The sequence below is a fragment of the Pelecanus crispus genome, chromosome 18 (assembly GCF_030463565.1).
Source record: "Pelecanus crispus isolate bPelCri1 chromosome 18, bPelCri1.pri, whole genome shotgun sequence".
Taxonomy (NCBI): Eukaryota; Metazoa; Chordata; class Aves; order Pelecaniformes; family Pelecanidae; genus Pelecanus; species Pelecanus crispus.
In genome coordinates this window covers 4,339,191-4,365,861 of record NC_134660.1, presented here as the reverse complement: position 1 = coordinate 4,365,861, position 26,671 = coordinate 4,339,191, and the positions used below count along the sequence as shown (strand labels likewise).

The 26,671-nt window shown below is 41.9% G+C and overlaps 1 protein-coding gene across 3 annotated transcripts in view; it reads left to right on the top strand.

Moving 5' to 3' along the window:
• Nucleotides 1-323: 323 nt before the first annotated feature.
• The window catches only part of TANC2 (tetratricopeptide repeat, ankyrin repeat and coiled-coil containing 2), a 212,134-nt gene continuing 185,786 nt past the window's right edge, over nucleotides 324-26,671 (top strand). For all 3 annotated transcript variants that reach the window (XM_075722714.1, XM_075722713.1, XM_075722712.1), the window contains exon 1: nucleotides 324-390. In XM_075722714.1, the coding sequence (XP_075578829.1) occupies nucleotides 324-390 (67 nt within the window). The remainder of the gene's footprint in view (nucleotides 391-26,671) is intronic.

Here is a 26,671-nt window from a genome sequence, read left to right as displayed (position 1 = left end):
TGGAGTAAAATCACTTGACAAAAGAGGTAGGTCATGCTAGCAGTGCTGAAATCGTGTTGTCCTGGTAATAACCTGGATGAATGACAGCAAACAGAACGGTAGGCTTTATATGGATGTTGATTTCTGTTGTTAGAAAATGTATTGGCAAAACAGTTTTTCATCATTCTAAGTTTTTTTATCTTGTGTTTTTGGGTTTTTTTCACTTTCCTACTGTTTCTCTGTAATGTTTTCCTGTTGACCAAATCACAGCATTGATTTTTTTACACCTACTGTTCTTTTGCTTTACCCAGTTTTTGGGATACAGAAAGTGGAACAGGATCGCCATGTTTCGAAACAGTCTCAAGATGCTTCTTACAGGAGGGAAGTCAAACCGCAAAAACAGGTCCAGTGGTAAGTAAATGCCAACTCCTCGTGCATGTGTTTTATTTACAGTTTTTGAAAGTATTCCTTTTATGTGTGTTTTGGTCTTACTGGGTCTTTCTTCTTTTTAATGAATACTCAGTTGATGATCTTGTAGACTCAAAACATCATCAAAGGTCACTTTAATATTGTGCTGTAATTTAAAAATATCTGTATATTTATTTAAAAATGTATGTAAACCACAATCTGTTTTTATTGGGAAGATAAGATGTAGGGAAAAACAAGTAATAGTTATACATAAACCTGTAGTAAACTAACATCAAGGTTCATGTTTCAATTATGGAAATTAAGAAAATAAAAATTTTTCCTCGAAAATGACTCTGATTACTTGTGGCAGTGAAATCTTGATTACAGACAATACTTGTGATAGCAGTAGCAATTTTTTTTTTTGTTTTTTTTTAAACAGGAGGGAGTGAGAGGAATGGGAAGAGATGGAATTAAGGAGAAATTGCCCAAATTCAATCACCATTTCTGTTGGTCTCCTTTTTCCACCATGCCAGGAGAGGAGTTTACAGTTAGCACTGGTTCATATGGCTTGGCCTGAAGGAGGTTAGGAGAGATTGTAATTGTGAAGCAAACCATTACAAAAATATTGATACGCTTTGAAAACGTTTTTATTTAACTTTTGTATTTATTTCCAGAAACGGAGTGCTGGCAGTGTAAGGGCTTTTAATTAGATCTTTCATTTTTCTTTTTAAAGCCATCTGGCAGCACACTTTGAATATTTTGGGATACAGTGTTTATTTGTGCTTGTGCGTCTGTGTAAATAGTGCATATGTATATTCCAGTGGAAACCACAAGTGAAGACGCAGAGATACAGTGGTGATAAACGCAATGGAAAAAGCTGGCTGTTTTCCCTTGGTTGAAACGAGATAATATGTGCTTCTCACAGTGCCAGAATTCCCCCCGCCACCGCCTTCTGATATCTTACTACCCCGCTTTTATTTGGGGAAGAGGAATTACGTTTCTCAGCAGTTCGGTTTGCTGTGCCCTGAAGTTGCCTTGCAGCAGCGCTGAGTTTGTTCTGGTCCTTGGACACGAGTAACCCGTCAGAGTGTGGTTTCTCTGCCAGCCCCAGTTGCGTTGGCATCCTGAGGACACTTGTCGTGAGAAGCTTAGGCAGCGCATCGTGCTGTTGCCTCCCCTGCGCTGGCTGCTGTAGTTAGTGCGCATCTCGGCTAGCGGGGAAAAACGTCTGTTCTGCAAAGATACCCTTAGTAATTTGAGCCCGAGGCTGTGCTTGTCATTCAGTGCTTTTATGAAGGAGATTTTCTTTCCTTATGAACTCCTTAGCCTTTTGTTGCAGGAGTGGTTAATCTGAGGCAGGTACCTGCACAAAAAGACACGTATGTTTTGGGATGGCTCCATCCTCTTGACATTTTGTATGTCTGAAGCATCACATCTACACTTTGAAGCCCAGGAGAGTACAAGCCCTCTGATGATACTCGCAACCTTTAGAAAACTACATAGACAAATAATCTTAAATGGTGGTTTCTGTACAAAGCCGTATCTTTGTCAGATGTTCCGTTATCAGTCCCTAGTATTCCTTTTGGCTTATCTCCCAAAGTGATATTAAGGATCTTGTATATGCAGAGCTTTGCAAATACATGTATCTTACTTTGTGAATGAAGACTGTTAGTTCTAGAATAACAAGATTTGATAGGGCTGTACTGTCTTTGAGCAGAACAGAAAAAGAGGGAGGTCTTCTTGAGAAACAACATTTAATAGATGAGGTTTTCTCTAATGCCTAATGACTATATTGTATGTTTAATATAATTTATTGCAGTTGTGCCTTTGAAATAAGTTGCTTTATTGAGAAGTTCTGTTACGGTGTTCGTCAGGGGAGGAGAGGGAATCAAAAAAGGAGATGATAAGGTTTGTTATATTAAGTGTCTAGATGGAAAAACAACCCTCCACTGGAAAATAATTTTTCAGATAAGTGTTAGTCTACCAAACTATAGCATGACACTAGATTAATTCATTGCTGCCTAGATTTTTTAATAAATATATTTAGTTCTGTATTTCTTTGCAATACAGTGAGGAAAAAATCAATAAATCTTCCATGTAGATTTCTGTGTAGCATCCAGTATTACAAGCCTGAAATTTGCTTTATTTGCTTTGCAACTGTGGCGAACTACAAATTTGATGCTTTAAAAGTTGATAAAAAAGGAGAGTACTTATCTAATAATATACAAAAGGAATTTGTCACCCTGTCACTGACAGTGACAGAGCAGTCCTTCCGTGCTGGTCTGAACAACCGGACTTGATGCCCATCCCCTTGTTTGCTTTGCTTGCCCTAAACCTCCCCGCTCCCTTTCTTGTCATCCTCCCTCCCTTCCCAGTCTCACGGTATGCGAAGGAAAAGATCTTGAGGAATCCTCCCACCCCCTTGAATAAACATACATGTTTAACAGCTAGGTCCAAGTGCTTCATTCTGCAGAACATTTTTGCACAGTGAGTGCATACCTTCAGGTCACCTACATGACTGTTGCCTTCGCTGTTACGATTTTGGGGGGGCTGTTTTTGCGGAGGCATAGGTGGGACACTGGGCGTTCTGGATTTTTTCTTTTTTTAAGCCAGGCGCTTTAAAAAGATCAGGTATTTATTGAATTTTTAAAAATTATATTTATTAATGATATTTTGATTGCTGCATAGAGGTTGGAAATGAAGCTTCCCTGATGGTCTTGGTGCTCTGATTTGCGCGGCGGCCTCAGAAGCTGTTTCACCGCGGGAGGGTGAGCGTGATGTGGAGGGTAGAGCCGGCGGAGAGGGAGCGTGAGCTGCCCCCACAGCAGAGGCACATGTCTCCGGAACAACCTGTTTTCACAGGGAAACTCTAACACAGAGCTACACCCATTTCTGGGAACTGGGAACAAACTCAAAATCTTAAGTTCTGTGTTGTGAAAGTCATCTGCTGGAGGTTTCAGGTCTGCTGTTGATTCACCTTCCGTGTAATGATTTTAAATTATGTAGGTAGGTGACCGCCCACTGGGGTGTCTCTGGCATGCGTGGGTTCGGATGAAATTGCAGTGTGTGTCTTAATTTCCTGCACTCCAGTCATTTTGCATTCCAGTGCGGGAGCAAACCTTTGAAGCAGGGTTAAAGGTACTGCATCTTTTTTCTTGGAGAATCCAAGTGAGCACCCTGGCCTTTGAAATGACTGTTGTTGCAGTTTCTCTCATTTGCAGTAACGTAGTTCGCAAACAGGGTCAGTGAAGTCAAGCTAACAATCCCTAGATGTTGTGATGTGGTTTTGATAATTCTTCATGATTAAAAGAACACTGGTAGTGGTAACAGTAAAATGCCTTCTTATTATTCCTCCTTCAGAAACTGCTGAGGAACTTCTCTGAAGAACTGTGGTTAAAATTTATTTTGACTCAGCTGGGGTGTTTTTCTTTTCCTTTGGTACTCTTTCTGGTATTGTGGTTCAGGAACACACAAAATATTTATAAAAGAAGAATACCAATTACGTGCGTATGAATGTACAGTTACATGCAGTAATGCCAATTAAAATAAATGAATTTCTACTGCAGCATCAGATTGTGTAATCTCCTGTGGTTAATTTTGTGTGTGTGTACTTTCAAAACCCTACTGATAGGATTTCATAGCAGCGGACTGTATGCAGTACAACTCTGTGCATGTGTATTTGTGCACATATTTAATCTCTTGTCTTAAGAAAAATTCTCTTGTGACTCAAGGGCACTTGGTATTTTACAGTAATGCCTTGAGGGCACATTATGACTGCAGTAGTATCTTGATTAGGCTCCGTTTTCCTCTGTCATAAATGGATATTCCACAAAGCTACCAGACAATGTCTTTAAAGCTGAAATGTGATTCAAGTATAGTTAAATACTACCTTTATTTTTCTATCCTAAATTAATTCACAGAGGTATGCAGCCGTGTAAGTTTTCTGACTCGTAAGTTTGTATCCAGGGCTAAATTTACCTAGAATATGTTTGTTTTAAAGCGTAGAAGAACTGGGCTTTGCGCCATGGTTTTATTCCTTCTGGCTGAAGGTCCAGCACAGTGATTGTGGCCAGAAGCCCCGTGGCTAGGGCAAGCGCTTGCATTAAAACCTGCAGGTAGGCACTCCTGCCTGCTGCTGCTTGTCAGAAAGTTTTTTGAGTCTTCTTTACCCCTAATTCAGCCCTTCCAGGGCAATTCTGTTCTGTTTGCTGAACCCAGAGACTGTAAGGTACTGTTGTTTGTATGTTTTGTCAAGGACCCGTCTCATATTTATCTGCAATTTGCTTGCTTATACTAAACATTCATTGATCTGGGTGTGTATTTAATTAGTTTACATCAAATCAATCCACTAATATATTCATTCCAGTATCGTGTTAGTGAAATAAGCCTGTGTAACGGATCCAGTCTTTCCACCTATTCTAATTATCCTTGTTTCCAAGCAGACGGACTATTTCCTTCTTACGTTATCAGATTAAATTAATACTACTGTAAGAGTTCAGATTCCCTTTAGAACCTAGTAAAATTCAGCTGCAAAACTGCACATTTTATTTGGTTTTATATTTGTCTTCACTTTGTGAGGTGTAAGTCCAGGAATTTGTGCCTTTTATTTCTGGCGGAGGCTGAGGTAGATTCTTAAAGTACTCTTGTCTTTTTTTTTTTTTTTTTTTTTCCCCACGTTAAATTTATCTGAGGCATGTAATCCTTTATAAACTAGCCCAAAGGGTCTGCTTTTTTCTTCTGAATTAGTTAGGAATTGTATCTTACTTGTTCTTAACTGATATAATGCACGCAATTTTTATCTTGAGCTTACCAGCTAGGAGCCTGCCTGTCATTCGTAGTATTTTTGGTGTAGGGTTTTTAAAACTTTCAAAATTTCTTTCCTGGTTCATGGCAGAGCCAATTACTTCTAACTTCCAATGTATTTATAGGGCCTTTTGGAACCTGCCACTTTATATTTTAATTCCAGGACTAGAAGAGCCCCTGTCAAACGCTCTTCTTCTGATTCTTGCCTTTCTAAGATAAAAGGCATTTCTGTGAAGGTCTCACCACTGCTTTGCCAGAACTCCATGTAGTTTCTGATCTATCTGATCTCTTTTGGAAGTCCAAGTCTAATTTTTACCCCAAAAGAGTTTTAGAGGGTCACAAATGCTTTTTGGATTCCATTTCAAGAAATTGCCGAGTGATGAGATCCAGGTGGTGGGCCCTATAGATGCTGGGATAACTTAATTTAAGAAGGTATTAGAAGTGAGATACTCTGTAAGTCTGATAGGTCTTTTAATGTCTTGTGGTACTGAATATCAGATGATCCACATGTTCGAGGTATTCCATCCAAATAATAATTCAGACCATTTTCTTCAAAAAAGTTTGCTAGCTTTTCATAACTGTGTTTTTAAACAAGTGTCAAGTATGTGGACAAATCCATAGCGCCTCTGAGCACAGTGAAGTCTTGTCCTCCAATTTATTAAGAATTAACTGACCCCTCCTGAGAGTTACGTTTTTCATTTATGTAATTTAACGTATTTCTTCTTTGGAAGGAAATACATTGGGAAGATATGTGCGTACACATGCACACATTTTTATTCTTAGTCAGGCATACTTATTTGGTCAGAATCTGTCTTGCTCATATACCAAGCTCTCTTCCCAGACAAATAAAGGATGCTTGGACGGTAAAGTTTCTGCCTCTCTCCTGCGCAGCTATCTTAGAGAGAATTTTAGCAGCTAGTGCCCATATTATTCTAATATTTATTTCTTTACTTCTGATCCACAAATACCCTTTTTTCTTATTATTTACAACACCACAGATGTTAACCTAACTTGCTTCGTAGCTTATAAATAATTCTTATTTGCCAAGTCTGTTCAGTCCTTTAGTGTGTTTACAGTTTTCTTATTAACTGACTCAACTGTTCCACTGGAGTTTATCAGCCTGTATTGTTTTATGCTTCTGTCTGTGTGTGCGTGGGGGGGTGGGGGATAATCCAGCTCTGTCAGCCTAAGCCTTGCCAATACTTTCACAAATCTGAACATCACCAGCTGTAACAACAAGCGTGTTGACCAAGGCTGCCTCCGTCCTGCGATGAGGAACAAGCCGGGGATATCCTCACCCCACCCAACGGCGACCTCAGCACCTGAAGCACCATTCTCCGAGTTTTGTTCCCATGTCCCTTTTGTGGCTTTTTCCACCCTCTTGGGGTATCATTTATTGTTTTATTCTTTATCTTTTTTGTTTTTATCAGATACAAACGTATAGGCTAATCTCTTTCTGGAGAGGGATTTTTAGTCCTTTCTCAGTGTTTTCTGCTTGTCATCTCAGGGTGTTACATGGTGTTCCTAAATGATTTGCATATGCAGAGCTTTTTCAGAGCCATATTTCAAGCCTTCCTCCTTGCCTCCACCCTCCCTTCTAGCTTCCCATATTATGGTACACTTATAAAACTAATTTTTTTCTTTGCCCCTGTTTTCAAACCTTAGGATATGCCTTTCCTCCACTTTTTCTCAACATTTCAGCCCACCAGATTACTGCATTTTACTGCATTAGTTCTGGAATCTGGAATGGTTCAACTTCTTATGCCTTCTTTGAGATAAATGTTCTTGAATACTCTTATCTTGTAGTTCTCCTTCTCAATATTCCCAATTTTTTGGCTTTATTTTTTGTGAGGGAATTGGAAGAATGTTGTGTTTCTTACTGCATGATTTTTTTTTTTAGTGATAGAGCCACATCTCTGTCTTTGAAATGCTGTATTTCGGGCTCTTTACAACGAGGCTTAAATTTTGGGGACTTCTAAATCCTTTTCCCCCACTTACGTTGTACTGTTCTCTTCAATATGTAACATTGTTTGACAGGCAGGCCCTGTGTATCATGTATATTTACTGTTTTGGTACAGATGTGGTTCTTACTTAGTTCCTCCCTTTTCATTAAAGTAGCCTGTATCAGAACTTGAAATGTTCTTTTTTTCCTCCCCCAAAACAAAATGAATGAAAGAATCTTCAGACTCTGTCCCATTTGTTCAGAAAGGTTAAATTTTACAATTAGGTACGTGGATTTGGGGAAGTGGGAGAAAAATGGTTGATGTATTTCTTCTACGCCCATTGCTGTATTTGTTTCAAATAGCTGAAAGAGAGAGGAAGGCGTGCCCTGAGCATTTGACAGGATTGTCTGCTTTACAGCTGCTGGGAGCTAGCTCTTTTTGGTTTGCTCTTTCCCCATGTTTTATTTCTATCAGTGCATCTACAAGCGCTCCTTTTTCCTCAGTCATCCACATCTTCTTTTTCAGACATATTGCTACTCGATGGTTTTTATCCAAGACGTATCTCTAGGTCAGTGAGGCCATTCTCAAGTTCTTCTATATAAGCTTTAATCCTTCTCAAACCTTTCCCTTCGTTAGTGGTTCTACAGAGCTGATTGCTGCGCTTAATTCACCGAAGTCCCTTCTGATAGCAGGGGTTGATTTGTCCTCCTGCTCCGCTCTGACTGCTGCTTCCATTACGGCATCTCCCCTTCTGCTGTCCTCATGCATCGTTCTGAGCTCTTTAACCTCCAGAGAGTTTCTTCTCGGGAAGAGAAAAAGGCTTTTTAAAGCGGCCCTTTATGTGGGCATCCATTCTGCAAACACAGGAATCGATTTTTGAAATTAAGGGGGTCATGGAGCGGTAATGTTTGCAGGTTGTGCCGTTCCCCCTGCAGAGCCTGCCCTTAGGCAGTGCTCGGCTCCGCTGACACCGCGCCATCCACCGCCTGTTCTCACTGCAAACTTCTCTGAAAGCCTCCGCTCTGCCTGCTTGCTTTGAGCTGTCAGAAACGACAGAAACAATGATTTGCCTTTGTGGATTGTATGGAGTACTTTCCATTGAGCGTTGTACTGGCAGAAAGCAGTATTTGACCGGAGCTCATGGAATTTGGTCTTCTGTATAAGCTTTGATTTCATGCAGGAATGAGCAAGATGAGAAAGCAAGGGGTGCTGGCGATGGATGTCTGGGGCTGTGACTAGAGCTGTGGAAGCTGCTCTTGTTCCGTACCGGACTAGGAGGCCTGGAAGAAAAGAGGGAAACATGCTGCTGGGAGTGCCTTTCTTCTTTGTATTACACGGTGTTTGTTTCTACTGCATTGGCCAACAGTTTTAATGGAGCTGCGTAATGAATGTTGTAAGAAGTTTCAGAAATAATTTTTAAATTTCCTTGTGGATCCTTTTTTTTTTGTCAAAAAGGTATTTTTATAAACAGAACCGCTCAGTTGTGCAACCTAGCTGCTTTAATCCCTGTTGACTAACTGCTGAATGCTGCTTAAAGAACACAGCTGGCTTTTTACTGTACTGATAACTGCTAATAAACCTTTAAAGAGCTTTGAACAGCCTCTTCATGCAAAGAATATCAGTGTAGATAGTGTTGTATGAAAGCTGTAATAAGGTTGTTATGAATTGGAGCTCCCCAGTCATTCTCCAGATGCTTTCCACCAGAGCGTGCTTCTGGCATCTCTCTGTCTTCACAGGAGAATGTAGGAGGCTGGAAGGTACGTGCCAGGAAGCACGAGGAGGTCCCCGGCGTCTGGGAAAAGGCAAGCGTTACACCCATCTAAGAGAAATGGGGGGGTCTGGGCAAATAATGGGCTTGACAGCCTCAGCTTAGTCATGGGAAAAATTATGAAGACTTCTTCAAAGCCATTTCCAGGCATGAAAGACAGGAAGGTCATTGGGAAACACTGACACACAGAGATTTATCGAGTTACGAATTGTGCTTGAGCAGCCCGATTGCCTTCGATGATGAAGTGACTGGCTCTGCAGCTGGGAATGGGCTGGTGGACACCGCTTACCTTGGCTTCAGCAAGGCTTTCAACACAAAGACCCTTGTGGGCAGCTGGAGGGGGCGTGGGCTAGAGAGATGGACTGCAGCCCGAGAGGAGAGCTGGCGGGATTGTCACGCCCGAAGGAGAGTGGTTAAAAGTTCAAAGTCGTAACTGGTGGCCGCTTCTGAGGGGCATTCCTCAGGGGCTGGCACTGGCGTCAGTCGTGTATAGCAGCTTTAGCAGCGGGCTGGACTTGGGATGGAGTCAGAATCGTTTTGCTGCGCACTGTGTGAGTCAGCGTGGTGAGCTTTAAAATGCAATAGTGCTTAGGTGCTAAGCAAGTCAGAAGCATCAATTCTGTTATTAAATCTAGCAGAATTTTGGGGCTAAGGAAAGAAATAGATCAGAATGCTATTACAGTCAGGCTGTAGCGACACAGATGTGTAAGGGGAGTGGAATAAAATACGTATATTCTGTGTCGTTTTGGATACATCTGGGATTTGGTGGTGGTTGTGACAGCCTTGCGCTCGCTGAACCAGTAGAGGGAGTAGAAGTTTTCTGACGAATCGTCGATGGAAAGCTGTGATGAAATACACCATGCTGATACGCAAAGGAGATAAAGTTACATTTTTCCATGTCAAATGACCTTGCCTTCTCTTCTTCCCCAAAGAAAAGGTTTCTCATACACAATTCAAAAAGAATATGCACACTTGCTTCAGAAGAAAATAACATAATCAGTTTGAGGGATTTGTTAAGCCAAACTGTTGGAAAAGTGGAATGTCCTTTCCAGGATGTCTGAGGAAACCTTAATAATTACCATATCTAAAATAGCTTTAAAAATACAAACAAGTCAGTTAAGAAGAAAGGTTTATATCTGTGAATTCAACTATTTCATCTGTTAAATCAGCATGAATGAGTACAATGACTGATCTTTGGCTTTCTCTACTGGAACAAGCATAGCCCAGTTCTTAGGTAAGCAACAAACTTGGATTCCTTAACTTTCAGGACAATTTAAACAAATTGAATCTGTAAAATAGATTTCTGGGGTTTTTTTATGCAAGCAAACTAAAAGTAACGTTATTTACGATTCTGGAAGCTTATTAAGTATCAAATGTTTCTAAATAAAGACATTGTTTTAGAAATACTCAACACTTGTGTGTTGATTTTGTCATTTTACCTTAGTGTGTTGAATATATAATGCCTATTTTCCTGTAATCAGAACTTGATATGGCACAAAAATAAGCAAACATCTTCATGTGCAGGAAAAATAATTAAAATGGAGAAAAGTTCAAGCTAAATATCAGGCTTTGTATTTTTATTCTTTTTGAATGTTGAAACTGTAATTTCTGTTTGTGGTGAAATTCTGCCTGCGATCATTTCACATTAATTGATGTCAATCATAGAAAGCTGTAGGTAATTTCCTTCACTAATTAGCTTGTGAATTTTCACATCACGTGGCTTGGCACAGTTTCAGGAAGATTTTCCAAGCAATAATGACATCGATAGATGAACCGGGCAGATCTCTCTGTGTGACGTGCGAGTGTGCAGTACTACGGCAGGAGCCGGTGACTCATGGGGGCAGGCGAATTGAATTCAGCTCGTAGGGATGAATTCAGCTCTTTGGAAAACGTTCTTCCAAGGTGGCTTTTCACGACTTCTAGTACTAAATTTAGCTTTTTTGGTGTCTACGTTATCAAGAGATTTGTGAAAAGCTTATACTTTGTGTTTTCTCTGATGAACTTGTAGCAATAGGTTCAATGAGACCACAAGCGAATACTCTTCTGGCAGCAATATATAATTTTTTTATGCAGTGCAGGTAATAAAATGAATATAAAGTAGAAACTCTGAGTGGCAGAGCATGTGGCACAGATGCTACAATGCAAAAGTTGTGCTTTTTATACTTGTTTGGGGAGGGTGAGGGAACATTCTTCTAGGTATCCTTTCAATATTATAAAACAGTGTGGAAGGAAGAAATATTAATTGCTGTGTGGGATAGAGGGAGTCTGTTTTCCCAGTTCTACTGTAAAATCTCAATGCAAAATAAGCCTCTCGTCTCATAATTTCATTTTGTGTTAAGCTTCTAAATGTGATGATAAAAGTCAAGGTGAGGCTGTAACTGGATGGCAGAAGGTGTTATTAGGTTGTTACTTTATTAAATTTCAGTTTCAATATGTTTGATTTTTCAACTCTCCAGCTACTAAGTAAGCAGCAAAGAATATAGAAAAAGATGGATGAGGTGTGATGACGGTCAGGAGAGCTGTAGTTACTGCTCTGAAAGAAGCATTAGAATACGGCTGCATGGCAGGGACAGCTCTGAGTGGAGAGATTAATGTACTCTTCGGCTACGAGGCAAGCCGGAGTTGCGTCCCGAGGTGGTTCCAGCTTGATAGCATCTGAAGTGCTAACCTTGCAGAGCTGCTGTTGTGATAGCAGTTGAAGCAGCTTTAGCAGAGCTACGTCAGACGATCGTGAGGAAGTTTCTTGGACTTCACAGTACTGCTGGGTTTGGGGGTTTTTTAATTTTAATTTTGGTATTTAATCACTGTTAAGAAACAATCTGCAGTTTTGTACCCTTTCACAAGAAGGCTCTCCTGAAGCACGATCAACTGCGTGCTGATTCTGTGCTCCACGTTCAAAACATTTTTCAGATATCGAACACTTCTGCACCGGCTGGAAGCGTTCTCTCTTACAGCACGGTAGGAGTATTCCCCAACAGAATGAAACGAAGCCTACTTCATGAATTATTTTTTATTTCTTTGATAAATGAACGGTCATGTTGCTGGATGCTGCACGGAGCGCAGAGAGTTAGCACTCGGGGCCAGGGCAGCGCTGCTTGTCTTTGCCCGGACCGTACTGTTGCAAAGGTGACGGAGCCTCTTCACGGGAGCCGCTGCCGCTTTCTGTGCGCGTACCCACTTGCTGGATCCCTGGTGTCCTTTAGCTCTTTGGAGCATGACTAGACACGCTCTGCTGGCCTGCGGTGGGTGTATTTTGAAGGGGTGGGTTTGTCTTCAGTGCTGGCTCCAGAGAGCTGAACCCTCTGGCCTTACATGTCTGTTAACCGGAGCCATTTTCATCACTCTTTCCTCAGCATTAGTAATCCTTATTAGTCTAAGCATGCCTTTACTTACATTTCCACCAAAGATGTGGGATTTTTCCATATCACAATTTTTTTCAGTACCTAAAGATAAATATTATTTATATTCAGTGTGACTGACCCCTGGGAAGCGTTGATACAGATTCTTGCATTTGTTTATTACATTGACAGATATTGAAACCATATTGCTCCATCCTAGAATTATATTCCAGGTATGATTCATGTTTTTATTTTTCAGGGATTTTTGTGCAGTAAGTATTGGCTAGCTTCTAGAAAACGTACTGATCTACAGTGAATTGTTCTAACGCGTGATGTATGCACGTACGATCAAACACAGTTCAGTGAAGGTTAAAATCAGCTCCCTCCTGCGTCCTCTTCCCAGCCTCCAGGGTTTTTCTGTGGCTGTGCAAGGGTGGCTTCTTTAATGTGGCTTTTGCAGCTCCCACTTCTGCACTATGTATGTAAAGTTACTGGTTTTGCGAAAGCTTATGTTTAACTTCATTTGTGTAAGCACCTCTTTGATGCATGAACTACCTGTACTAAGTGCGGGCGAATCCGTGTCTGTAAAGTCGTTATTACATTCTCTGCACTGGAGTTGCACTTGCTCTTCTTTCTTTTTTCCTTAAGGAAGAGTAAGTGTCTAGTACTTACTAATAGTTTTAATGGAAAAATTATCTTTTCTTTATAAGAGGATTGATTTTTGAAGCTGTCACCTTCTTAGAACTTTCTCCTCTTCAGACCATTTCTATTGCATGCACAGAAACTTTAACTCACTCAATATGCGTATGAGGACTTTTTTTTCTCAATATTGGATATATTTTTAGATAACTCGTGGATAATTTTTGCTAAAGCTTCCATTTTTAAATGACCTATTTGAGGGAATTGTGGAACTTTTTGCTGCAAGATCTTTCTGATGTGGAAGGATTTATTTTTCCTTTTATGTCATCGTTTTGGGTTTGAGGATGTGATCGGTACAGAAACCGACCCATGCTCTCTTAGCGTACAACCCCCCCCCCCCCCCCCCCCCAAAAATCTAAGCGAGTTTAGGGACATGATTTTGATTTTACAAGAAGCTTTGACAAAGGTGTCCAGATCTTAGCACAAGGTGTTTTGGGTCATTTAAGCAGGTTTGAAAATCAGCATCTTCTCTTAGGTGAATTATAATAAGTAGTGCATGAAACCATTTGTTGTGCTTCAGAATGGTTATCAACCCCCAACTCTCCTGCGAGACCTCTGTTACTGAGTGCTGATAGACAAAAAATAATCTGATGAACTGGACCTTTGGTCCATTCTTAGAGTAAGAAATGAAGATCACGGATAATCTCATGATTCCAATATACTGATTTAAAAAGAGGCATTTAATTTATATTTGAATTTTGGTTTGTTACAATTTCAAGTGGAGTATTAGTACATGAATTTATTTTTATACTGAATACAAATTAGTCTGCTTTTAACTTATATTAAAACTTCCTTTCACTGATACCACAAGAATTAATAGTGCATTTCAGTGATTGATTTGTTGCATTGTTCTTGTCTGATTTAAATGATTGACTTACCTGCTTACACTTTTTTTTTTTTTTTAAAGTATTCCTTGAAGTTGTTCACAGTGAAATATCTCATTCTGATCATTGAGTTGCCAGCACTGTTTTACTGAAAGGAACAGAAAGCTATGGAAAGCATGCTAGGTGGTGTTTCTGCATTTGTTTTGTTTAGAAATTCAAGTTGAAAATGGCGCCTGTATTTTTAATTAGTATGTTACATGAACAGAACTTGTTTGAAAGGTTACAACAATGCTGTGTTATTAAATACAGACATCCAAAAAGACTTCAGTAGATCAAAGTTCTAAAATGTAGGAAAAATTTGAATTCTAGGTCTCTAAACATCAGAGCTGCCTTTTAGTACGGTCTGCTGATCCACATGACTGATAAATGATCCTTAGCTAGGAAATGCTGCCCTGAAAGCTGACCTGCAACATAAAAGCCCACTAACAGTTTCTAAGCTGGATATCCAGCTATTCGTTGTTTTCTCTTCATTGACAATTAAACAAAGCGAGAACTTTCTGCTCACTGCACGTGCCTGAGACACATCCTTGCTATGAAATGAGACGTCTGTCTCGCTGGTCGTTTGTACGGCCAGCAAAGTTCATCTCTTTCCTTGACACGCTCCAGAGGAAGATCAGCACTTTACAATACATGCGAGGCTGTGAAAATAAAACTGCTCCCTTTATTTTCTGAAGCGGCTCGGGAGGGAGCGTAGTGTTTGTACCCGCTCAGCACCCGCGTGGGGAAGGCTGAGACAGGTTAGCTGCAGGAGCCGCGCCTGAACGCACTTCAGTGAAATTAGGGCACAGCGAGACAAAAATCAAGTGAAACACAGGCTACTGTGTAAGTACATAATGACAATGAAGCAGGTCTTGTCATAATAATTTGCTTATTAATTCAAGTCAGTTTTCTTAATTTTCTTCCTGTTTGCTAAGAGGAGTATTTCCCACGCTGCATGTTGTAGCACTTCCAGCGTTACAGTTGAGGACAAGTATGGTGTACTGACTCTGAGCTTTTTGATTCTGTATCTTACAAACCTATACTTTAACAAGGCAAGGATGGCTGTTGTAGTCACAGTGTGACAAGCTCAAACTGAAAGTACTTTTCATTTTGCTAAACAACTTGATCCAGTTTTTAATTGGGGTAAATAAATTCTTCAGACGTGGGCCATTTTAAAAAAAGTATTTTTTACTTTACTTCTGTCAGATTTTTCCAGGAGTTCTTAACTATCGAATGAGGAGGGGTACGCAGGCTTCTCGGGCACTTCTGAAAATCCTGTTGTGTGATTACCTGCATTTCTAAGTGACTAGATTATATTAATTTGAAATCTGTTCTTCTACCTAGTTCCTTTTAAGTTCAGTAGGATAACAAAAAAGAAAAGTGTATTCTAGAAAATTAAAGCAGCGTCTTTTTTCTGACTTATGCAACTGTAATGCATTCATGTTGTAATACACCTGTTGAACAGTTGCTCCTTGGTCGCTTTGCCAGTGGGTAGGTGTTCTGCGTACAGGTTCTCGGCCATCACGGTGCACAAGAGGTTAACGTCAACTTTGGGCTTTTCCTTTCTTTTCAAGACAGAAAGTCTGTTAGTATTTTGTAACTATACTTGGCAGCAGTCATGATTTATCACAGGGTGCTTTTTCCAAATGTGTCTCTTCAGGACACTGTGCATGAAAGCAAGCCAGGCGGCTGGCCTTACTCCAGCTTCTCCAGCAGAGAGAATGAACAACGTAGGAGCTCAGGGCCAGGGAGCCCGATTAATCTCCTCTGAAAGGAAGAGCTCTTTCGGGCTTTGGAGGGGAGAAGGCAGGGAGAAAGGGGACTGGTAGATTCGCCTTGGCTATGTGCAAGGTACCCTTCTGGCTTGTGCTGCTGCTGGCACCGTTGCCTTTGCCGTGCGCTGCGGACAAACCAGCGTTGACAACGGAGAGGATGGCTTGGTCATTAGTCTTGGCCAGTACAGCAAGAAGAGTACATTGTGAAAGAGCTCCTGCCTTTTACTTCCTTGATCGTAAAAGCCCCTTTCAGTGAGTACGGGTAAGCTTCCTTGGGGAAATACTGTGTGCTGTCAGAGATGTCCACAGGTCTTGGCTGCGGATTTGATGGAGGATCAAAGAACTTCACAGAGCATGGTTTCTTTGTGCTGATGCTTTACCTCCCCCGTATCTGCAGGTAAGTTGGGGAGTATCTTCTGAAGTCTGTTGGCTGAATCCTAGAGATGAGTGTCTCTGTAACGGGAATGGCTCCCTCTTATTTCTGAACTTGGAGGTATCTAAAGAAATCTGATTTTTTTAAGTTTACAGGCAGCTGGTTTGCAAGCAGTTCTATGTAAGAATTGTAATTAAGATGACTGGACCTACATTAATGTGTTCTTCTATTGATGTGCATATGAATTTCTCGTTAGGTATGAACAAAAAAAATAATTATCAAGCAACCAGTACATTCTTGACATAAAAGTTACTTTTTTACCTTGCCGCTGCCTTTTTTTTTTTTCCTTATGATCTAACTAGCGTGGATTCCTTGTTCATGTAGTATTTAGCGTATTTGTGAAGTTACAACTAACTTACAGTTAAAGTAGCATTGCAGAGTTCTCCAAAGTCTTAACGTTTTTAATGAATTTTAATGAATTATCAGTATTCTGAAGTTAAAACTAATTTTAAATTTCCAATGCATTTTCCAGTTTTAGAAGTCAGTAATATTTCACATTTGTTACACATTTGTTTGCGCTCATCATGTGTTCTATTTGTAGTATAAATGCTCAGTCACATGGGCGGTTTTTCAGGCTGGAAGTGTCTTTCTAATCAGCGAGTGCTTTGTGCTGTGGTACTTGGTTTTGGTTGGACAGTAATGTAAAATATATGCAAAATAATGGCAACGAAGAGGTAAACCCATAAAAATGATCCGTTTTCATGACACAGATGATACCAAGTCACCAAACATTCTCTCTGAAAATAAATTCAAAACCCCATCTCCTAATTTAACCTGTACATTCCAGAAAACGTTTTGATTTTCGGGTACCGATGTGAGCTGTAAGACAGGAGTGAAGCCAAGAAACCTTTGCCAAGAGTGGTTTGCTGCCAGCTTGGTTGTACTCAAAGACCCCTTTTATTTCCTGCCATGTAATACCGATATTAAAATTTCAGCCATTACTTACGTGCATCAGTGATACTGGGAATGTTCATAAAATGTGGAAGGTGACTTTTACAGTAATTTAATGGAGTGTACATAAAGTGCAGGGTGACTAAGATGACACTGCTGCTTTCTTCATGCAATGTCCCAGACCTCTGCAACCGCTGGGCGAATCAATAGCCCATAGTTTGAAGTGCTTAATAATTGAGTGTATGAGGAGCCATACCACTATGATGATTTTAAAGTAGTAATTTCTGTAAAAACCTGCCTTATATCTAAAAATCTTAACTCAGTTACCTAGTTTCCTGATTCATTTTGAAAATAAATGTTTCGGGTTAAAAATTACGTACACAAACTTGCATTACAGACTTCCAACGGGGAGGTTAAGGTCAGGCTCGCTTTCCGAATTGGATGCGTGGGCTCGCGCGAGGGGCGCGGGTTCACGTGCCCCTGTGGGGGCTGTGCCGCGTACCGAGGCAGGCGTTTGCTGGGGTGGTCACCGAGGAGCCCCCAGTCCCCTCCCAGCACCGCGAGGAGCGATCCAGGGCTGCCCTGCAGGTGGGAGGAAGGGCAAAGGATCTTTAAAACGTGCGTTGAGCTGGATTTGTAGGTGTGAGCAGGATGCGCGAGAGTCCCGATGCTGGTTTGGATGCTGTACTGTCACCTTCCCATTGCTTACCGTAAGTGATAAAAAGGAAAAACGTGGATAATAAAAAGGTACTTAAGACTAGCCACCAGGAATTTGTTTAAAATGTCTTTCTGTGTAGAGAAACCTGCTCAGAAGTTTTCCGTGTTGTTTTTCTAAACTTGGGGAGGGGATTAAACAGCAGTTACAGAGAAACCTGCTCATCAGACTTGTCGTGTTGAGCCTTGGCTGAGGCGTGCTGTGGGACAGCGTGGTGATTAACCCGCAGCGTGGCCAGTCGACTTGAGTGGTGGTCAGAGCTTGACTGTATATTGCTAAACCCCAGCACAGTACCTAGGTGTAGTTTGTTTTAAACGGGGGTAACGGCAGTCGATAGCAAGGCGGGTACCCACTTGAGTAACGAGCTCCGTGGCAGCTCTGGCTAACCGGCTGGCAAAGCCAGCGCCTGCCCTCGGGCTAATTGCTGCGCCGAATTGGCCAAAAGGTAACGGAACGCTACAAATAACTTTGCATTTTCAAAAAGGTCAGGATAACTTTGTGTTTCATTCTCTTTAGTGCTATCGGTGACTTTCTTTCAGGTTTTGAAACCAGAGGGGTGATCTATAATAGATGCAGAGTTCAAAGGAAATGGGAGCTTGCAAAAGAGAGATCCTCCGCTGGGTGGTAATGAAGGACGGGATAACCTGAGCGAGGGGAGAGGAGAGCCCGAAAGTCAGTGTTGCTCTGAAGGAAGAAGAAAATCGCTTTTATCTTGCATGTGGAGACTCGTAGTAATAGTGGACAAAGGATTTTACCAAATAGCATTTGTATGAAGAACATATGTCAAGTATATGTTGACATAAGTGACTATGCTTTAACGAGCAAAAGCTGACGAGCACATGGGCACAAGATGAATGCCCTGCCCCGTCTCGCGCTCTGCAGCAGGTCCGTCAGTCACCGAGTCCAGCGCTCCGAGATTTCAGCACGAGGCGATCCCTGAAGCACCAGACCCCGCGGCGGGGAGACCGGGCCCCGCGGCAGAGCGGAGCCGTGGCGAGGCGGGCGGCCACAGCTTTCGGGGCTGGCCCCTTTGGCATGGGAGAAATCCCCGGACGTTCGCAAGCCCCGTGCCGGCTTCGGGCAAAAAACGCCGCCGAGCGGGCCTCATACGTCGCGGCATAGGCAGCACAGGGGAGACCGCAGCCCCAGGCTCTGTGCTGCCGTGGAAGCGGCGGCAGTGGGCGCCGAGGGCTGGCCACAGCTTTCGGGGCTGGCCCCTTTGGCGTGGGAGAAATCCCCGGACGTTCGCAAGCCCCGTGCCGGCATCGGGCAAAAAACGCCCCCCGAGCGGGCCTCATACGTCGCGGCATAGGCAGCACAGGTGAGACCGCAGCCCCAGGCTCTGTGGTGCCGTGGAAGCGGCGGCAGTGGGCGCCGAGGGCTGGCCACAGCTTTCGGGGCTGGCCCCTTTGGCGTGGGAGAAATCCCCGGACGTTCGCAGTGTCGGAGGTGTGCTCGGGGAAGAAGCGGACCGTGCATGCGAGAGGCGTCGGGGCCGCTGGCTGAGCGGGCGGCCGCGGCCCAGGACCCCGCGCCTGCACCCCGCTGCGGACAGCTCGGCGAGCTGCGGGCGAGGGGGGGGAGGCCCCAAGCGCCCCGGGAGGCCGTGCAGCGGGTGGAAATGCCGCGTAAGGTCTCGGAAGTACGGAGGGCAGAGATTTTTGTAACTTGGAAACGTTGTTAGTAGGGAATTGGTAACTAAGGGCCGAACCGGGCGTTCTGTGTTAGGAGTTCTTCAGCTGAGGAGAGCACAGATGTGCCCGCTGCTCACGCTGGAGAGGATCTCTGGGCAGGAGGCGCCCGTGACACCAGTGATACCCTCTGCAGAATCCTGTGGGCTTGTCGATGGCGCTCGTTTTTCCCTAAAACGGGAAAAATACATGACACGGGAAGCCCCTGTATGCCTCAGTTTCTGCGTCCAGCTGTATAATCACTATCTATATTTCAACTAGATAGATATGGTGGGTTTATTCGTGAATAAAACATGCTGTATAATTTCGAATTATTATTAGCAACACAGTTTTTTACTGCAGGTATTTATCTTGTCATACAGTCATCTTCCCACATTAAAAAAAAAAGGCAAAGGGTATAGTTTCTGATTACCATACACTTTACGCGGTAAAGTAAATAGTGATTTGTTATCAACGGAGAGAAGGAAGGGAGCCGCTTTTTCCGCATGAAGTAGACACGATGAATTGCATCCCAGATTAGATGTGCCTGCTTCTTTCCAGTGACAGAAAAAGGGTTGAGATGATTAAGGTATAGATATCTCTGTCACTGATGCCTAAACTTATTTAGGATTCATTCTGCTCCAAAATAACCCAAATGTTGGTTTATCTTTGGAAAAGATGCCACTTGTCCTTGTGTCTAAAATTCATGGCAAGTAATGCTGACAGTGTATCTTGTAGGAGTAGGGCTTAAGCTAATAAATTTATTATGATGAGCTTTTTCTTACTGTGTTTTCGTACAAGCTGCCAACACAGTAGGACCCTAATTTCAATTCAGGCTTCCAAGCACTGCAGTAATAAAAATAAACACAAACATACTTGCACAGAAAAAAAAAAAAGTTCTTTCTGAATTCTGCAGTTGCTCTTTGTGAGCCTTGTGGCCCCTGGCCATGTGGGTGGGGTTTTTTCTCTTTTTTTCCTAAGCAATACGGGTAGTTCATGCAGGAGATCTGATGAGCGGGCAGGGTACCTTTCCGGTTTGAGGTACATAATGAAGCGCGTGTACTATCATACACCCTCCCAGCATGTGTCTGTTCTGTGGTCCTAAAGAGATCGAGTATTGCCGTAAAAATGTAGCGGGAGGAGGAGGAAAAAAAGCCAACTTTTGGAAAGGTGCTGAGGCATTTCAACAGCGCGGGCGCTTGCTGGGTGATGCTTCGCTGGATCCGCGTTGCAGCTCCCTCAAGAAACAAGGCAAAGCCATAGTCCCTGCTCCGCCCAAATGACCTTGTTGAGAGAGGGACTTGTATGATAAATGGATGGACTTAAGGATGTTTATGAATTGCCAAAGCCTCTTAAGCTAAATGGCCGGTTTTACTTCATTAATTAGAATGTGTCCGTATTGCAAACAGTGATGGTTTTACCCCAAAACAGATGGCTTGCTCCGTAGGAAATCTTAACAATGTGAAAATACCAAATGCGCTATTCACTGATTAAAGTTTTACTTAGGTTTTGAATGAGTTTGCATCTCTTTTCCATTGTAAAATATGAAAAATTACAGCTTACATTTAAAATAATTTAACAGCTAAGGCAAAGCACAAAAAGTAAAACACGTAATAATCTGCCTGGCGTGATTTTGCATGGCAAGGTTTACTAGCTTTATTTGGTTTTGGGGGTTTTTTTTTGTTTGGTTTTTTTTTTTTTTTTTTTTAAAGTAATTTTCAACTTTGTTAATTTAAGAAATGGCAAGTTGCTAGGGGTGCGGGGATAGGAAGGCGGCACGTACGGCTCGGGCGGGCAGCTGCCCTGCCTTCTGCCCAAGCCACGGCTTTGGGGAGAGCGGGAGCGGAGCCCAGAGCGGCGCCAGGAGGGACCAGGTCCTGCCTGCGGCTGCGGGCGCTGCAGCAGCGCCGGGGGCCGCGTGCGCTGGAGCCGCGGGCTGCAGCGCCCGCCTGGCACCGGCGCCGGCATCGCCCGCTCTGCTGCCTCAAGGCCGGCAGAGTGGTGCAGGAGGCTTCGAGATGCGAAAGGGATAGCCTTGAGCGCAGTCAGACGTGGGTTTGCATCGCTGGGCGAGGGAGGAGAGGACGGGGAAGCTGAAGAGGTTCGTACTGCTTAGGGGATCTTTTGGTTCTGCTTGCTTCAGGGTGCAGTTGTAGGTGTTAGAGCACCGATGTTTAAAAATCCTTTTTCTGAGCTTAAAAGTACATGAAAGCGTGTGTGCTTCTTGTGTTTAAATGTTTACAGAATGTCTTCTGGAAGTGTTGATTTGCATGTAGAAAAGAGGTATCTTTTAAGTTACTAGTTATGGCAAACAAATACAAGATTTTTTTTTTTCTTTTAAAAATGAAACACACCCTGCATGTCTCTTCATCCTTTCTTCCTCCTCTTCTCCACCTTTTTGTTGGTTAATTTGGTTTTGCGTGTAAGATAATAACAGAGCATTAACAGAGGAGTCTCGGCTGAGATGTGGAAAATCATGGGAATGAACACCTCATCTTTTATTGATAAGCATAATAGACTGTTTAGTTTGCGTTGTAGAGAAAACGGCTTTAAATTACCACTGGCTTTCTTTTTCAAAGAAATACTTAGAAAAATACGTCATTGCACGCTGTGGGAAGGAGGCAGGGATGGGGATGGGGTCATGAGGATCCCAAGGACGCAGAGATATGAAGGCTTAGTTAAAGGTGGCTTTTTACATTATGGTGTGCTCATGTACGTGTGTATTTTTAACTTTGTGTTATTTAGATCATTAAGCAGTGGCAGTGATAATGTTGCTGTGAAACTTATTAACAACAAGTAAAAGTGTAATTCTGTTCTACAGCCTAGGTAGGTCTGTTCTTACATTGTACCAGTACTAGGGAGAGCTGTTTATTTTAGGAATACCCAGATCTCAAAGAGGATTTGGTATGTGGGTGCGTGGATAATCAATGCTGATGCACAGGCTTCGGTCATGGGGCGCGCTGAGCTGAGCGCGTGGGAGAAGGGGCCGAATTCCCTGGTGCAGCTGGGATTTCCGTCACTGGACGTGAAATGCGTTGCTGGTGCAGTCGACGTCTGCGCGGCTCTCACCTGAACGTGTAGTGCACGATCGTTCGGGGAGAGAAGTTGCTGGATTTGACTTGTAAACTGCTAGGTTTCTGGTAAGCTGTCTTACCTTAAAACATATGAAAATGCACTATCTACATCGCCACAATGTAGGGGGAAATCTGTATTTATTGTGACAGTGCTCTTCTCTTTAGGCTGTTAAACTTTGACTCTGGAGAGGGAAGGGAAGGAGGGCGGAGGGATTAACGTCATGAGGGTTTGTGCGTGTTCGTGAACTTGAATAAATAAAATGTTGTTTTGCGATGAAAAGGTTGACTTTTTAAGTCTGGCTAATGCTTGGCCAGATAGTTTTAATATTGTATTTAAGGAGTTTGTTTTATTTATAAATGGATGATTGCATGTTTTAATATTTTTACTTGCATTACTGGAGTATAATCATCTATTTATTAATTCAGTTTTGTTCTGTTTGGTTCATTTATCACGCATACCTGTTCCCCACCCCTTATTTATTGCAGTGTAAACTATAGTTCAAGGAAGAAAGCCCTAGTTTGAATTTAATAATGCTCTACAGTGCATATTTCTTGGTTCAATTAAATATTCTGAATATAAAGGGAGACATCCCTGCTTCCTCTCTATGCCTAAATCATCATATTTTTTTCAGATGCCACTTAGTGGTAACTCTGGCATAAAATTAGAATCATGCATCAGATCTATAGGTGCTAAAAATAGTTTACAGTAGCAGCAAGGGTACATCTGAAGGTATATTCTGCGTATTGTTGGAAATCTGCTTTCCCTTTTTCTTAGCCATTTCGTGTCTCTTGGTTGTCATATAACTGAGATTTGCAGATGAAACAGAAGAAGGTGAATTATTGCCATTACACATAATAGCAATAATGAGTTTATCTGTGTTCTCTTGCAGCACTGCGAAGGAATGGTAACAGCAAGGCTATGAACTGACTTGTCTTATTTAAGAACTAAAATGAAGTTCATTAGCAATAATGGCTTCAGTTAGACATCTCCTGCAGACTGTTACATCTCCCAGTTTCGTCTTATCTGTGAAAGCATCCTCAAAATTTTCATCCTGGTCCTTCACGGTATCACTGCACAACCCTAGCACGCTCTGCAGGACCAGACTGTACCAGGCGTATTCTCTGGGTTATATGGGTGAAGCAAAGATAAATGGCTTGAAATCTTCCGGGGGGGGGAGTTAGTTTCAAGTTTTAGTCTATTAGATGTGAAATGATCACAGCTCCTTGAGATTTTTTAAGCGTGGGCTGATGAAAAGCCTTGCAGCAAAGACAGAGGCTCCTGAAAACAGTGTTCACCATCAGTCTCAGAAGTATTGAAATTTGGCTTTAGAAATTTGTCATTTGGGACTTCAGTTGTACTTCCTACGAGAACGCTTGGCAGTTGGCGTTCGGACGGCGGGACGTTGCCCTCGGAACAGGTGATGAACTGTTCTCTGTCCGCTCCCTGGTGTGGACACCCTTGAAAAGGGGAGAATAGTGCCTCTTGGCCTTTACATCTTTATTATTCCTGGTTAGGTGCTCCAGTGAAATCCAGCTGTAATGACTTGGTCAGATGAGTGCCCGCTTCCCATTAATTGAAAATATAAAAAATACTAGCTGTACGGTGCAAATGCTTTATTCTGTTTGAAATCACAGTGTTTCAGCCATCTTCTTCATAGTTACCTACTCAGGAAGTGTGAAAACAGCACAGGTACGTTAGTGATGGTGATTTAATGAGGAAAGAGAAATCATCTCGCTGAATCAAAGCCAGCAGTAGTGAATCAGAAAAATCAGGTAACGGTCCTATCTGTGCAAGTATATTTCCCGTGATAAAAATCAGCCGTTAGTGCTATGTTCTTCTACTTAGCTGATTTTTCTAAATGATCTGATATGCTAATAGAGAAGTAGGCTGGAGACAGCTGTTGCTTGGTGTTACATGCTGAAAACAAAATGGCTGGTATACATTAGTGCTGCAAAATTGCAGATGAAGAGCTAGCTGCAATTAAGTTATTTCTATTGAATAGAAATTAAGCAAAATACAATGATTTTGACTGGTTGTTGGGCAGCTATTATTGGGATGGAAGAAAGGGAAACAGACTTAAATTAAGCAAATTTGCAAACAAGTCTGCACTTACTACTGAAAAATAAAAGTTTTTCTATTCAGAAGTAGATCCTAGATGTGTTTTCATCTATGCGATGATGGAATGTTATTTGTGTTCTTAAACTCATGTTGACCGAGGCCTAGAGCCGGGTGCTCTTGCAAGAAAGATAGTGTATACAGTATGTATAAGAAATGCTTCAGTGCTTTTTTTTTTTTTTATTTAAAGTAACTGTCCCTTCCAAAAGAATTGTCTTCCCTTTTGAGAAGCCTCCACCTAGAGATTTACATGGCCACCTTCTGGAGAACTGATTTTTCATCCAGTGAAACAGAATGGTCATTGCTGAGCTGCAATACGGAGAGTTGGATGATTTGGGATTAATAATCTTACAGTACCTTTAATTTTAGGTCCTGGCCTGGGTCCATCTCAGATGAATTTGCTGATTTTGTTTGTAAGGCATAGATCGAGCGCTGCGGCTGAAGTGGCATTTTTTGCAAATACCACATTTGGTGAGAACATAAATGCTTGGGCCCTTGCATGTGCTTTTATCCGCAGCCTTGTGAACATGCCTTTTTATCCTGGGCTAAGGAGCCGCGTATAGTTTCCTAAAGGACAAATAGAAAAAGGTGAGAGAATCACAGGAATTGGCCCTGTAAAACACTGACAGGTGGATGCTGTGGCTTTAAGGCTGAAGTGTTTCAAAGTTGAAGTGTTTCAGAACATGAATTGTGGTAAAATATTTTTCTTTGAAGTTTGCTTTGTGCAAAACTATGGGCACAAAATTTGTGGGACTGTGAAGTCAAGAAGGCTGATTGAGACTTTTGTAATAACATTTCCTGTAATGGGCCCTGTAATGTAAACTCTGGAGGTTCTCACGGTGCCTTTGATATTTATCCCTTTTGATCTAAAAAGCACAGGCTATATAAAGATTTTAGATTTTAAATGTTTTAATATGGTATGTTCATAATATTGTGAGCTTTTAATTTATTTCAAAATACTCTTGAGGGCTGTGCATGTTTACAGGAGAAGCAGAGCCTGTTAGTAATAGGGTGTGCTGTAATTTTAGGTGAAATGATTTCGTAGGTGTGATTCTCACCAAATTGTGAGAACCGTTTGATATTTAGGGAAGTGAGGTGCAGTTCCTAGTATTTACCGTGAAATATTTCTGGACAGGCTATCAGAACAGGGATTATATCTTTACCATCACTCTGAAGAGTTGATTTGCTGCTTTCTGCTGGTCCAATAATCACATTTTACATGGGTAATATTTTTTAATTGTAAGTAATAAAATAAAAACTAGAGTTTTTTGAAAGACTTGTAACATGCAGTGAAAAATTCCAACAGCTAGACTGCTCAGAAGGACGTTGACACTTAATTTAAAACCACAGTCTGTGTATGTGTCTGTATAGTGCTAGGAAGATATCCAATATGGTAAATAATTTTTAAGGTTAAGTAATAAAAGCTATTATATAGGATTATTTTCTCTGGGAGATGCTGATTTAGTGGGATGTAAGGCAAGAAACTCTTATGTTATCCTAGTGCCATTTTAAGGATAAATCAAGCATATGTCATTGAAAAATAGTTGCTGGATATACCCCAATAAACATAGTGTAAATATCAAAACACCGATGTTAGCTATTACGTATTTTCTTCTTTAGCTAGATTCTGTCAGGATAATGTAGAATATATTCATTTTAGAAATTATCATTTTCAAGACTTCAGATTTACTGGAGAGAGAGAGAAAATGGTATATCTGCTTTCTTAGAAGTGCAAAGACTTTCGTAACAGAAAAATTTAAAAGTTAGATACCTTGTCTGGAAGTTCTTTAACAGTTCTTTGGTCAGCAGTTTTTTAATATTTATTATTTGATGTAAATTTGGCAAAGTGTGGAAGTAATCTGTGAAACGAAAAATGTAGCACGTAATGTCACTGTAATATGCCGAAATGTCACTCGGCAGCACATAGTCTGCGGGAGCAAGGCTTTAACTTTTTTTTTAAGTGTACAACTCATCAACCTTTAGCTGATAATTTCTCCATCGTGCACATTCCGTACTTCCAATGACCTCAGGTGGTTTTCCTGTGTGGAGAAGTTTCTCGACCTCTCGGCGGTGCCCGCGTAGCCCTGACCAGAGGTGAGATGTCGTGTCCGCAGCGTGTGCTCCACCTCCGGCTGCGAGAATGTGCTGCAGAGACAGCTCGCCCACGCTGCCGTCCTGCAGCTAGGCAGCGGGTGA